The 14,196-nt window shown below is 51.7% G+C and overlaps 1 protein-coding gene across 4 annotated transcripts in view; it reads right to left on the bottom strand.

The window, feature by feature from the left end:
• TEAD4 (TEA domain transcription factor 4) overlaps nt 1–14,196 on the bottom strand; it is an 83,319-nt gene that overhangs the window by 39,049 nt on the left and 30,074 nt on the right. For all 4 annotated transcript variants that reach the window (XM_017946487.2, XM_017946488.2, XM_031650203.1 and 1 more), the window contains one exon: nt 9,196–9,450. In XM_017946487.2, the coding sequence (XP_017801976.1) occupies nt 9,196–9,202 (7 nt within the window). In that variant the 5' untranslated portion in view covers nt 9,203–9,450. The remainder of the gene's footprint in view (nt 1–9,195; nt 9,451–14,196) is intronic.

Here is a 14,196-nt window from a genome sequence, read left to right as displayed (position 1 = left end):
TTATGACTTCCACTTTACAAAAGGAAAGTGAAGCCCAAGGAGGTTAAATAACTTGCCCAAGGTCATGCCAGCTCTCGGGGCAGAGTAGATTTGAACACTCCGTCATCAGGCCTCCAAGCACCTGAAGCCAGGGCTATAGGCCGTAGGGAGGAGCATGGGAGCAGCTGGAAACCCACAAGGCAACAAAGCAAAGAGGAGCAGAGAATCCCGCGAACGAGGCCATGGTGAAGAAGTGGGGGCAGGAGCCCAGGTGAGACTCCTCACCTCTGTCCCATCGCCTTTGTGAACAGACCCCTCCACCTGCTCTACTCCCAAACTCAGCCCGAGTCTGGGTCCGGTTCTGCCTCTTAATAGCTGTGTGACTCATCCACAAAATGAGGGGATCCCTTCACCTCTGACAGTCTGATGAATCAACAGTGCTTTGCCCAGACCCTCCATCAGGTCCCCCAAACCCACCGTACAAAGTCCCGCCTCTAGGCCGATGCTCACAACCTCTCCGCCCCCTGGCCTGGAGCACGGCTATGGTTTGAGTATCTGTCCCCTCCAAAATTCACGTTGAAATTTAATCTCCCATGTGGCAGTACTGACAGGTGGGGCCTTTAAGGAGTGATATGGCCCTGAGGGTACTGCCTTCATGATGGATTAACCCACTCATGGATTAATGGGCTAACGGGTTAGCACGGGAGGGGGACTGGGGGCTACCAGAGAAGAGGAGGCCTGAGCAAGCACAGCCGGCCCCCTCGCCACAGGATGCCTGCACCACCTTGGGACTCTGCAGAGTCCCCTCCAGCACGAAGGGCCTCACAGATGCAGCCCCTCGACCTTGGAGCTTCCTGGCCTCCGTAACTGTAAGGAATAAACTTCTTCTTTACTACCCAGTTTCAGGTATTCTGTTATAAACAACAGAAAACAGACCAAGACAAGCACCCACCCTCAGCTCCGCTTCCTTCAAGACAACTTCCAAGATAAATCTGGTTGATACTGGCTGTGGACAACCCTGGTGTCTGCCTGGGTGGCTAACTGCCCAGAGAGATTTCTCCTGCCCCTCTCATTAGACCATGAAGTCGTGGAGAGCAGAGACCACACGGCCTCAGTACGGCCTGCCCAGTGGGGGTGGGCGCTTAATAACAGCTGACGGGCAGCTAATAGGATGGCCCACCTGGGACACAGGAGGGGAGAAGCAGAGAGAAAGGCAGGGAAAAGAAGAGGCAGGAAGACTCGGGAAAGTCAAGAGCAACCTCAGGAAGGTGAGAAGCATAGGAGGCAGAAAGGGATGAATGCAGAGGAAACCCCAGAGCTAGCCACAGCCCTCCAGAGAGCAGGAGGCGGGACGCGAGCCCACCTGGCCAGCACTGAGTGTGAGGAGTGGGGAAGGCGAGGAGCAGGCAGAAGGGGGTGAGAAGTTGTTCAAATCCCACCACCTGCATGCTAGGCTAGGCCGACTGCGAGCCTGGCCAAAGGAGGTCAGAAAGGCCAGCATTGGCTGTGCCAGGGGGAGGGTCACACAGTGACAGGGCAGAAATGAAAGCGGCTGTGAGTAGGAGAAGGCAAGCACCCCAGGCCAGGGAGCCGGCCCACGAGGGTGAGAGGTGCTCAAGGGGAGGGCCGGAGCCAACAAGCGTGGGAGACTCAGCTCAGAAATAGCAGGTGTTAATCTGTCATGCTGCTTTGCATGTCATCTGCATGTCTGCCTGGCCTTGGTCAGTGTGTCCTATGCTGGATGTGTCATGGCCGCAGGCCTAACCCCTGTCCTCAAACAGCTAAGGCCAGGTCCCCAGGTCAGGAGTCAGCCTCTCAGCCCCACCCCATACCCCACTGGGCCAGCCCACTTGGAAAGGGACTGGTGGTCTTTGGATGCAGGGAAGTCAGGGGTGAGAAAAGACCAGAGCTCTGGGGATGCTGGAAGCACCTGGGGGCTCAGAATGGGGCTGGGGTACACAGAGGATGGGAAGCGCAGGTCCCCGAGGGGAAGATGAGAAGACAGGAGGGGAGCAGCCACGGTGAGCTTAGGTCTGAGTCAGCTCTCAGCTTGGCCTCCCGTTCTGCCTCCCAGAGGGCCCATCCCACACACTGGGGTGAGCTCAGAGCTATCTATAGCTCCCAGCCGGGCCAGGCAGCTCTGCCTGCTGACAGCCCTCCATCAGTCCCCACGCAGTCCTGCCTTGGCTCGGCCCCCGGGACTGGTAAGAAGAGACGGGGTGAGCGGGTGTCTGGATCCCAGCAGAACCTATTCTCATGCAGGACAGGTGCTGTGGGGGCTGGGCGGTTGTCAGAGCCTGCAGTACAGCCTCCAGGGCCCTGCCCAGGGCCTGACCCACCTGGAGCCAGGACCAGGCAGCGGAGGAGCAAGGCCATTCAGTTGACAGAGGAGCGCCAAGCTCGGAGGCAGGAGAACTGGGTTAAAGCCCCACTCTCCACTTCCGACTTGAGAGACTGGAGAAAGTCTTGGCTTCCCTGGACTTCCATTTCTGCATGTGTAAGCACAGATGCCATTCCTCCTTCCTTGAAGGGACCCTTGAAAGGACTGAAAGATCACGGATGCCCAGGATGCTGGGAGCGCTGGTGTGTTATGAAGCACAGGGAAGCAGCGCCTCTGCCCCTCCTCCAGGCCCTCCCGAGCGTCCCCACTCCAAACCCCTCCCCGGGTCTCAGCACAGGGGAGGAGCAGCATCCGAGATGCCAACATGGCCAGGACAGTTTGCCAAACCATTTTCAGTCTGCTTCCCCGAGTCAGTGGCTTCCCTCCTGCCAAAGAGAATTCCAACCCAAGGCCTGCCAGAGATCCACAGCCTGGCGCTTCCCCAGGCTTGGTCACAGTCTCTTAACCCCAATATCTTTATATGTGGAGCAGGTTCAGAAACATCTACCTATAAGAACTAAATAAAACTAAGTATCCACCCAAATGTCCATCGGCAGACAAATGGATAAACAAAATGTGGTCTATACAATGGAATATTACTCAGCCTTAAAAAGGAAGGAAACTCTGACCTAGGTTACAATACAGATAAACGTTGAGGACCTTGTGTTAAGTGAAATTAGCCAGTCACAAAAGGGCAAATGTTTTATGATTCCACTTATATGAGGTAACTAAAGCTTTAGTCAAACCCATAAAGGCAGAAAGCAGAACGGTGGTCGCCAGGGCTGGAGGGTGGGGAGGATGGCAAGAATGGGGAATTATTGTTTAAAAGGTAAAGAATTTCACTTTGAAATGAAATATTTCTGGTGATGGGTGGTAGTAATGGCTGTACATCAATGTGAATATATTTAATGCCATCAAACTATAAACTAAAAAACTATAATGATTAAAATGGAAAATGTTACGTATATTTTTACACACACATACACACACCCCACCAAAAAAAGCAAGTACTCAAAGCCCTTGGTCCCCAGGGGTGCTCAATTCCACAGACGTCTGTTGATTTACCGCATTCTGGCATCTCCACGGGGCCTTCCCAGACACCCGCAGCGCCCTCCGTCCTTGCCCCTTGCTGGATGCCTCATGCACACTTAGGATTTCCAGCCCATCTCTGCCTCTAAAGCACACAGACGTGGCCTGTAAAGGGTCAGGGCACACACTCCCCAGCCAAGCCGCTTGTCCTTCCCTGCACTCCCCCTGCCCTTTCTCATTTCATACCTAAGCTCATAATCTATAGCCATCCGCTCCTCCACCAAAGCAGAGGAAAGAGCCTGGGGGTCCCAGAGGCTGCATCCCCCCTGGCCAAATGGGAACAATCTCTGCAAAGCACCCAACACCACACCAGACACCCCCAGGTGCTCCATACACAGCTGTCTCCCCCATGACGCTTCCCCAGGCACTAAAAGTAAGAAGCAAAACTTCACAAGTAGAAGCGGAAGGGACTTCACAGGATGCAGAGGAAGAAAATCCCAGGATGGCGGGGTCTGCTGGGACCCTGAGTCTACAGTGGCTCACGCCTGTAATCCCAGCACTTTGGGAGGCTGAAGTAGACGGATCATCTAAGGTCAGGAGTTCGAGACCAGCCTGGCCAACATGGTGAAACCCCGTCTCTACTAAAAACACAAAAATTAGCCGGGCGTGCTGGCGGGCACCTGTAATCCCAGCTACTCGGTAGGCTGAGTCAGGAGAATTGCTTGAACCTGGGAGGCAGAGGTTGCAGTGAGCCGAGATCGTGCCACTGTACTCCAGCCTGGGCGACAGGGTGAGACTCCATCTAAAAAAACAAAAACAAAAACAAAAAAAAAAAAAAAAAGAAAATCGCAGAATGACAGTTGTGCAACAGGCCTGGGGGGCATCTGGCACAGAATAAAGCAGGAGGGCAGCGGCCTCCGGGAGGATTACTTTTAGGAAAAAAAAAAAATCTTAGGTCACCTGGTATACTGGACCATATTAAGAGAATTTTAGGCCAGGTGCAGTGCCTCACTCCTGTAATCCTACCACTCTGGGAGGCCCAGGCAGGACTGCTTGAGTGCAGGAGTTCACGATCAGCTCGGGCAACACAGCAAGACCCCGTCTCCACAAAAAATAAAAAAAGTAGCCAGGCAAGGTGATGCTTGCCTGTAGTCCTAACTATTCGGGAGGCCAAGGTGGCAGGATCGCTTGAGCCCAGGAGGTAGAGCCTGCGGTGAGGCAGCAAGCTACGACTATGCCACTGCACTCCAGCCTGGATGACAGAGCAAGACCTTGTCTCTTAAAACAAAGAAAAAAAAAAGAGTGAGAATTTTACTCTTTTCTGAACAGTTTGAAGATAAACTAATGATAGATGTAGAAACAAGTGACCAAATGAAAAAAATCAAGAACATTATCTCCAGGAAAACCAAAAAGCTGTATGCGAAAAGAAACGTAAAACTATATGGAACAACTGTGACCAATGTTTACTTTGTAAAGATACTAAAGTCTCGAATATAAGTTTAATCAAAAACTATAGGAAGGCCGGGCAGGTGACCTGGGCAGAAGGCCGGCTGTAATCCCGGCACTTTGGGAGGCCGGGGCAAGAGGATGCTTCAGACCAAGAGTTCGAGACCAGCCTACACAAGGCAGTGAGGCACCATCTCAATAAAATATTTATTTTTTGGCCAGGTACTGTGGTTCACACCTGTAATCCCAGCACTTTGGGAGGCCGAGGCAGGCGGATCACCTGAGGTCAGGAGTTCGAGACCAGCCTGACCAACATGGTGAAACCCCATCTCCACTAAAAATGCAAAAATTAGCCGGGTGCCTGGGTGGCAGGCGCCTGTAATCCCAGTTATTTGGGAGGCTGAGGCAGAAGAATCGCTTGAACCCAGGAGGCGGAGATTGCCGTGAGCCGAGGTAGCGCCACTGCACTCCAGCCTGGGTGCAACAGAGCAAGACTCCGTCTCAAAAAAAAAAAAAAAAAAAATTTTTTTATTTTACATTTATTTTTTACTTTTCTCACTCTGTGACCTGTAATCTGTAGCCTGTAAATCTCACTCTGTCACTCAGGCTAGAGTCCAGTGGTGCAATCTCAGCTCACTGCAACCTCCGCCTCTTGGGTTCAAGCGATTCTCCTGCCTCAGCTTCCCAAGTAGCTGGGACTACAGGCACGTGCCACGATGCCTGGCTAATTTTTGTACTTTTAGTAGAGACGGGGTTTCACCATGTTGGCCAGGCTGGTCTCAAACTCCTGACCTCAGGTGATGTGCCCTCCTCGGCCCCCCAGAGCGCTGGAATTACAGGCATGAGTCACTGAGCCCGGACTTTATAAAAAACTTTACAATTAGCCAGGCGTGGTCGTATGCACCTAGCTATGGCAGAGTATTGCTGGATTTTTCCAATGCCTCTTGCTCCTAAATACGGTCACAAGACTGGGTTCTGGACAGTAAATATACCAGGGGTTAGTTTCCCAGTGTCTTCCTTAAAGGTAGCCAGGTCACTCTTCTTCATCCCATTCTCCTGTCTGCTAGCTGCAATGTAACTCCTGGAACCGAAGCAGCTGCTTGGGCCTTAAGGGAATATTCACAATGGAAGTCATGCTCATGAGCCACAAGACGGAAGCATCTGGGTCCCTGAGAGCTTCATGGAGCAGAGCTGCCACACCTTCCCTGGACTACCTACCCTCCAGACATTTACAGGAGAGAGAAGGAAATTTCTCTTATATAAGCCACTGCTATTTGGGATCTGTTAAAGCCAAACTTCATCTTAACTGCCACAAACACATTCAAGTATTTTATTTAGAAATACAGATGCAAGGCCAGGTGTGGTGGCTCACACCTGTAATCCCAGCACTTTGGGAGGCTGAGGCAGGTGGATCATGAAGTCAGATCAAGACCCTCCTGGCTAACATGGTGAAACTCCATCTCTATTGTGCCACTGTACTCCAGCCTGGGCAACAGGGGAGAGAGCGAGACTTTGTCTCAAAAAAAAAGAAATACAGATTCAAAGAAAAAAGAAATACAGATGCAAATGGTAGAATAAAAAGATGAGGCCGGGCGCAGTGGCTCACACCTGTAATCCCAGCACTTTGGGAGACCAAGGTGGGCAGATCACATGGTCAGGAGATCTAGACCATCCTGGCTAACATGGTGAAACCCCATCTCTACTAAAAATACAAAAATTAGCTGGGCGTGGTGGCGGCGCCTGTAGCCCCAGCTACTTGGGAAGCACAGTGAGGCAGGAGAATGGCATGAACCCGGGAGGCGGAGCTTGCAGTGAGCCGAGATCGCGCCACTGCCCTCCAGCCTACGCGACAGAGCAAGACTCCGTCTGAAAAAAAAAAAAAGACGAAGAGTTGGCATCTAGGAAGATCTAGGAAGTTGCACTTGGGAATGAGCAGAAGAGGCCCAAAGGACTTCTGTTTCTGCTCTAAACCTTGTACTACAATTTTATATTTTAAGCGATGCACATAAAATATACGTAATTGTAAAAAAGAAAAAAATAGGCTAAGGGCAGTGGCTCATGCCTGTAATCCCAACACTTTGGGAGGCCGAGGCGGGCCGATCATTTGAAGTTAGGTGTTCAAGACCAGCCTGGCCAACATGGTGAAACCCAGCTCTACTGAAAATACAAAAATCAGCCGGGCGTGGTGGCACATGCCTGTAGACCCAACGACTTGGGAGGGCGAGGCAGGAGAATCACTTTAACCCACGAGGCAGAGGCTGCAGTGAGCCGAGATTGCTCCAAAAAAAAAAAAAAAAGAAAAGCAAAGCCGGGCGCAGTGGCTCATGCCTGTAATCCCAGCACTTTGGGAGGCCAAGGAGGGAGGATCACCTGAGGTCCGGAGTTCAAGACCAGCCTGACCAACACGGAAAAATCCCGTCTCTACTAAAAATACAAAATTAGCCAGGAGTGGTGGCACATGCCTGTAATCCAAGCTACTCAGGAGGCTGAGGTGGGAGAATCGCTTGAACCCGGGAGGCAGAGGTGGCGGTGAGCTAAGATTACGCCACTGCACTCCAGCCTGGGCAACAAGAATGAAACTCCATCTCAAACTCCATCTCAAAAAAAAAGAAAAAGAAAAAGAAAAAATAAGCAACCATCAGAGCAAGAAGTGGTCAGAGCAGGGATGGTCTGGAGGGCCGACCCAGAAGTAAGGGAGACTCTGGGGAAGGTGAGCAAAGCAACAGTGGTGGGGGTGGCACCAGTGTTGGGTGCGGAGGAGAAATGAATGGAAACCCGTGAGAGTGGGCAGCTGGTCTGGGGCTATCCTGTTGGAAGCTAAGCAGAGGTCTTGTTGTCACTGACTTCAGCCATTTAGAGACCCACTCAGGGCTCTCCATCCTGCCCAAGACCACTGTTTTGAGCTAGGGCTCCCAGAGGACTTTCCAGTGGGAACAGAAGCCTGCCTGATCTGGGCCTTCCAACAGCCATTCAGCTTTCATTCTTGCTTCATTTTTCTTTCTTTCTTTTTTTTTTTTTTTGAGATAGGGTCTCACTCTGGCACCCAGGCAGGAGTGCAACAGTGCAATCATGGCACACTGCAGCCTTGACATCTTGGCCTCAAACGATCTTTCTGCCTCAGCCTCCCCAGTAGCTGGGACTACAGGCTAGCACCACCACACACGGCTAATTTTTTTAAAATTTTTACTAGAGGCCGGGCGCGGTGGCTCAAGCCTGTAATCCCAGCACTTTGGGAGGCCGAGACGGGCGGATCATGAGGTCAGGAGATCGAGACCATCCTGGCTAACCCGGTGAAACTCCGTCTCTACTAAAAAATACAAAAAACTAGCCGGCGAGGTGGCGGGCGCCTGTAGTCCCAGCTACTCGGGAGGCTGAGACAGGAGAATGGCGTGAACCCGGGAGGCGGAGCTTGCAGTGAGCTGAGATCCGGCCACTGCACTCCAGCCTGGGCGACAGAGCGAGACTCCGTCTCAAAAAAAAAAAAAAAAAAAATTTTTACTAGAGGTGGTGTCTCGCTTTGTTGCCCAGGCTGGTTTCAAACTGCTGGCCTCAAGTGATCCTCCCACCTTGGCCTCCCAAAGTGCTGGAATCACAGGCTTGAGTGAGCCACCATGCCTGGCCCCTGCTTCATTTTTCCAGATGCCCCCTCTTCCATCCAAAAGTCATCGTGGCCCCATGCCACCTGCTCGGTCCTTCCCACGTGGCGCTGAACAGTTTCTGTTGTGTTCTGCAACCCCAGTCACTCACGAAGATCAAGCCATTTCTAGTGACCCTCTGCCGGGCTGGGGGGCCTTTCCTAGGGGAGTGGTCTCCAGCACTCTGCCTCTCCTAGGAGCTCTCCAGGCTGCGTTGCAGAGCCAGTGTCTGTGAGTTCACATTCCCCGCACCCCAGATGATGGGCTGGGACCAGACCTGCCCAGCCCACACCAGGCACACAGAAGGCCCGGCATGTGTCTGCTGCACGAATGAGTGAGTGAATGAGGGAAAGAGGGGATGACTGAGCATCCTTCAGTCAAAGTGGGCAGCCTGGTGCTCAGGTACCTGCTGGGGTACAGCTTGTGGGGTGCTCCCCGTCTGCTCTGGGGGGACGTTCTACCCCACCCAGACTCGCCCTTTCCAAACTCTCCAAGATTCCCACTCCCACAGCTGCTCACCGCCAGGGGCCCCACCCTCCACACCCCCTCACAGGCTTCTCCTCAGACGCCCCCATCCCTGGGAGCCCAGGAAGGAAGAAAGCAGTGTCCACGTGACGAAGCCCCAAATGGCCATCCCCCTCCGCGGCCTGGCAGGAACCCCAAGGTTTCCGTGTCGGCCCCTTGCCTCAGCCTCAGGTACGGGGCCGAACCTGACGGGCTCCTTACCGTACATCTTGCCCTCGTCCGACAGGATAATTTTACGCCGGCCACAGGGCGGGTAGATGGCCAGGGCCTCCTGGAAACTCTGCTCGATGTCCGGGCTCCACACGCCCTCCGCATCATTGTCGATGGGCTTGTCCAGCGCCTGACTGCCCCCAGAGACGTTGCTCCCCTCAGGGGAGTTGGGAGAGCTCCACTCGTTGGAGGTAATGGTGCCGGCCTTGCCCTCCAAGGCTCCGCTTGGAGGGGCGCCCGTTGGACCTGTGGGGACAGGAACCGCAGCCCCGGTGAGAAGTGGACGAACTGTGTGGGTCACAGGATGAGGGCCCTCCAGGGAGTGCCAGAGCCCAAATCAGTTGCTCAGGAAGCAAAGCGTCAAGTGACAGGTCTGTGAGAATCAGGCCTGGGGACTTGAACAGGTCATTTCTCCTCTGGAGAGCTCGTCTTCCCATCTGTCGAATGAGCACAATGACCTAGGCACTCCCTGACATCAAGGTTCTAGGAACCCAGACAAGGGCTGAGAAGTAGGAGACAAGGACGCAGTGCCAGGGATGCACTGACATTAAATCAACACTGGGCAAAAAGCATGCAAAATACTGGGGACTATTGGTGGGAATGCAAAATCGTGCAGGCCAGGCGCTGGGGGTCACGCCTGTAATCCCAGCACTCTGAGAGGCTGGGACAGGTGGATCACTTGAGGTCAGGAGCTCAAGACCAGCCTGGCCAACACGGTGAAACCCCATTTCTACTAAAAATACAAAGATTAGCCAGGTGTGGTGGCAGGCACCTGTAATCTCAGCTACTCGGGAGGCTGAGGCAGGAGAATCGCTTGAATCCGGGAAGCAGAGGTTGCAGTGAGCCGAGATCCCGCCATGACACTCCAGCCTGGGCGACAGAGCGAGACCATATGACCCAACATCTGGGTATATACCCAAAAACACGGAAAGCAGGGTCTCAAAGAGATATGTGCACACTCACGTTCATGGTGGCATTATTCACAAGAGCCAAAAGGTAGAAACAACCCACGTGTCCATCAATGGATGAATGGATGAACAAAATGGGTCTATACTTACAGCAACAGATAAGCTTTAAAAAGGAAGGCAACCTGGACACGTGCTGCAGCACAGCACTCTGTCTGGGGGCAGAGTCTCCTGATTAGGACATTACGCTGAGTGAAATACACCAGTTACAAAACAACCCAAACACGACATGGTTCCACTGACGAGGTATCTAAAGCAGTCACATTAGGCCAGGCACAGTGGCTCATGCCTACAATCCCGGCACTTTGGGAGGCTGAGGCAGGAGGATCCCTTGAGCCCAGGAGTTTCAGACCAGTCTAGTCAATATAGGGGGACCCCATCTCTACAAAAAATTAATTAAAAAAAAAAGTATCCAGGTGTGCTGGCTCACACCTACAGTCCCAGCTACTCCGGAGGGTGAGGGGAGAGAATCACTTGAGCCTGGGAAGTCAAGGCTGCAGTGAGCCCTGATTGCGCCACTGCACTCTAGCCTGGGTGACAGAGCAAGGCAGTCTCAAAATAAATAAATACAATACAATAAAAATAAAGTAGTTGGCAGGGTGCAGTGGCTCCCAGCACTTAGGGAGGCTGAGGCAGGAAGATCATTTGAGTCCAGGAGTCAGCAAGACTTCATCTTTACTAAAAATGTTAAAAAGAAAAAATGTTTTTAAGTGGTCAAACTAATAGAAACAGAGTAGAATGGTGGTTACCAGGGGCTGGTGGGAGAAAGAAAGAGAGACTTGTGACTTGAGGGGTAGGGTTTTGGTTTTGCACGATGAAGAAGTTCAGGAGATCTGCCGCACAGCAACGCGAATATACTTAACACTACCAACCTGGATACTTAAAAAGGGTTAGGATGGTAAATTTTGTGGTCTTTTTTACCACAATGAAAAATTTTTAAAAATGCATATACAATACAATATAGGTCACTGTTCTCCTGTTCCCTTCCCGACTCAGGCTCTGTCTAAAAGAAACAGTCTGGGCAGCTCCTCACACACTGGCGCAATGGCAGGATTGACTTTCTGGTGCCTCTGGGGGCTCATGGCCACAACCCCGCCTTCCCCTAACATGAAACAAATCCAGTGACCTCTCGGCTCCAACCATCCAAGCTGTAAGCTTCCAGACACAGTTCTCAGGGGTTTATGAAAGAGCAGGACATACTAGTCATCTTAAGGCAGTTTTTGGGTTATGAGTACCAGGTGGGAACCACGTACCTCCCACAGCCCTCCCAGAGCCCCCAGCTTCTCCCCATCCCAGCCACTGAGTCCACTTGTAAAGGAGGACCTCACCCCACCACACACATTGCCCGTCCCTTCTCCCTGACCAGCCTTGAAGAGTAATGCAGTCCAGCAGCCCAAACCCAGGCTGGGGGTCTAAACCCCCGAGTTCACCACTTCCACCTCGGACCCTCTAAAGTGAGACCTCCCAGAGCGTTCCTTGCTTATCACTCCCCTCCATACCCTCAAACCCCTCATCTCCCACCCACGGCCTGTGAGAAGGACAATGTCCTTCACAGAGAGGCGCTGTGAGGGTGGGGGTGAGGGTCGAGGGAAGGGAGGGGCTAAGTGTGGGAGGCACATCCCAGGAGGAGAGGTCAAAAGGAGCTTGGCAAAGCAGCTGGCACAGACATGTAGTGGGAAAGAGGGTAGAGCCACTGATACTTAAAGCAGGAACCGGCCGGGCACAGTGGCTTACACCTATAATCACAGCACTTTGGGAGGCCAAGGCAGGTGGATCCCGAGGTCAGGAGTTCAAGACCACCCTGGCCAACACGGCGAAACCCCGTCTCTACTAAAAATAAGAAAATGAGCCAGGCACGGTGGCAGGTGCCTGTAATCCCAGCTACTCAGGAGGCTGAGGCCAGAGAATCACTTGAACCCGGGAGGCAGAGGTTGCAGTGAGCCAAGATGGTGCCACCACACTCCAGCCTGGGCAGCAGAGCGAGATTCCATCACAAAAAAAAAAAAAAAGCAGGAACCCCCCTCCACAAGGAAACCTAAGCCAGCTCCTTCAGCTTGCTGAAAAGGGCACTGAGGCCCAAAGGCCTAAGGACGCGCCCAAGGTCGCGCAGTGAGACCAAGGTGCAGGCCAAGGTCTTGTTCTCAGCCCTTCAGAGTCACTGGTCTTTTTAGTGTAACAAGTATCATCTGTGGTCTCTGTGGCTGTTAAAGTCAGTTTTCATTAGAGTTTGTCTGGGGGCAGAGTCGCTTGATCAATAATAAACTAGCTTATTCTCTTACCAGAAATTCTGATCTTGACTCTATTCTAAACATGAAAACATTTTTCCATACTTACAAAACAAATGTCTTTTTTTTTTTTTGTGGGGGGGGACGGAGTCTTCCTCTCTTACTCAGGCTGGTGGGCAGCGGTGCAATCTCGGCTCACTGTAACCTCCGTCTCCCAAGTTCAAGCAATTCTCCCACCTCAGCCTACGGAGTAGCTGGGATTACAGGCACACATCACCACACCCAGCTGATTTTTGTATTTTTAGTAGAGACGGGGTTTCGCCACGTTGGCCAGTCTGGTCTCAAATTCCTGACCTCAGGTGATCCATCCACCTCGGCCTCCCAAAGTGCTGAAATTACAGGCATGAGCCATCATGCCCGGCCCAAAACAAACTACTTGAAAGAGTTGTCAACTTTAATTTCTGGCAATATAGTAGATAAGATGATTTTAAAACTCTCATTTTATAAATAAATTTATAAACAACTGAGCAAAGCTCCCTTAGTAATGAGGAAGCTGGTTTTTTATTTTTCATCACTTTAAATTTTTACATTTTTTTTTATTTTTTAGAGACAGAGTCTTGCTCTGTCGCCCAGGCTGAAGCACACTGGCAAGATCATAGCTTAGTACAGCACTGAACTCATGGGTTTAAGAGATCCTCCTGCCTCAACCTCCTGAGTAGCTGGGACTCTAGTCACACACCACCATGCCTGGCTAATTATTTATTTATTGTAGAGATTATGTATTTACTGTAGAGGTCTCACTATGTTGCCTAGGCTGGTCTTGAACTTCCAGCCTCAAGCAACTCTCCCTCCTTGGCCTCCCATGGAGGCAGCCACCATGCCTGGCCACAGCTGGGTTATAATGGATGCTCAGAGATGAGACCTTAGACCGGAGAGATGCAGAGAAGCTGAAACTGGGAACTATTACCTACATCCTCAGAGAACCAGTAGAACACTGACAAAATGTGACAGTGAAGATTCTCTGGGCCAGGCATTCTCTGGGCCAGGTGAAGCGGCTCATGTCTATAATCCCAGTACTTTGGGAGGCTGAGGCGGGAGGATCATTTGAGGTCAGCAGTTCAAGACCAGGCTGGCCAACATGGCAAACCTCATCTCTACTAAATATACAAAAATTAGCTTGGCATGGTGGCACATGCCTATAATCCCAGCCACTCGGGAGGCTGAAGCAAGAGAATGACTTGAACCTGGGAGGCAGAGGCTGCAGTGAGCTGAGATCACGCCACTGCACTCCAGCCTAGGCAGAGACTCCATCTTAAAAACAAAAACACAAGCAAACAAACAAAAAAAGATTCTCTGTCTTAGCCTAAATTCTAGATATAAAAAAGAATTCTTTTTTTTTTTTTTTTGAGACGGAGTCTTGCTCTGTCGCCCAGGCTGGAGTGCAGTAGCCCGATCTCAGCTCACTGCAAGCTCCGCCTCCCAGGTTCACGCCATTCTCTTGCCTCAGCCTCCTGAGTAGCTGGGACTACAGGCGCCCGCCACCTCGCCCAGCTAGTTTTTTGTATTTTTTAGTAGAGATGGGGTTTCACCGTGTTAGCCAGGATGGTCTTGATCTCCTGACCTCGTGATCCGCCCGTCTCGGCCTCCCAATGTGCTGGGATTACAGACTTGAGCCACCGCGCCCGGCCAAGAATTCTTATAAAAAAAAAATTTGTAACCAAGGGCCTACCCTTTAATGGATTTGAAATTTGAATTTTATATCGCTTAGTAACCTCCAGTCAATTCTTAAAAATAAACAGTGG

Source organism: Papio anubis, chromosome 9 (assembly GCF_008728515.1).
Source record: "Papio anubis isolate 15944 chromosome 9, Panubis1.0, whole genome shotgun sequence".
NCBI classification, from domain to species: domain Eukaryota; kingdom Metazoa; phylum Chordata; class Mammalia; order Primates; family Cercopithecidae; genus Papio; species Papio anubis.
The sequence above is the reverse complement of the archived record's forward strand: the minus strand, read 5'-3'. Positions and strand labels throughout refer to the sequence as shown.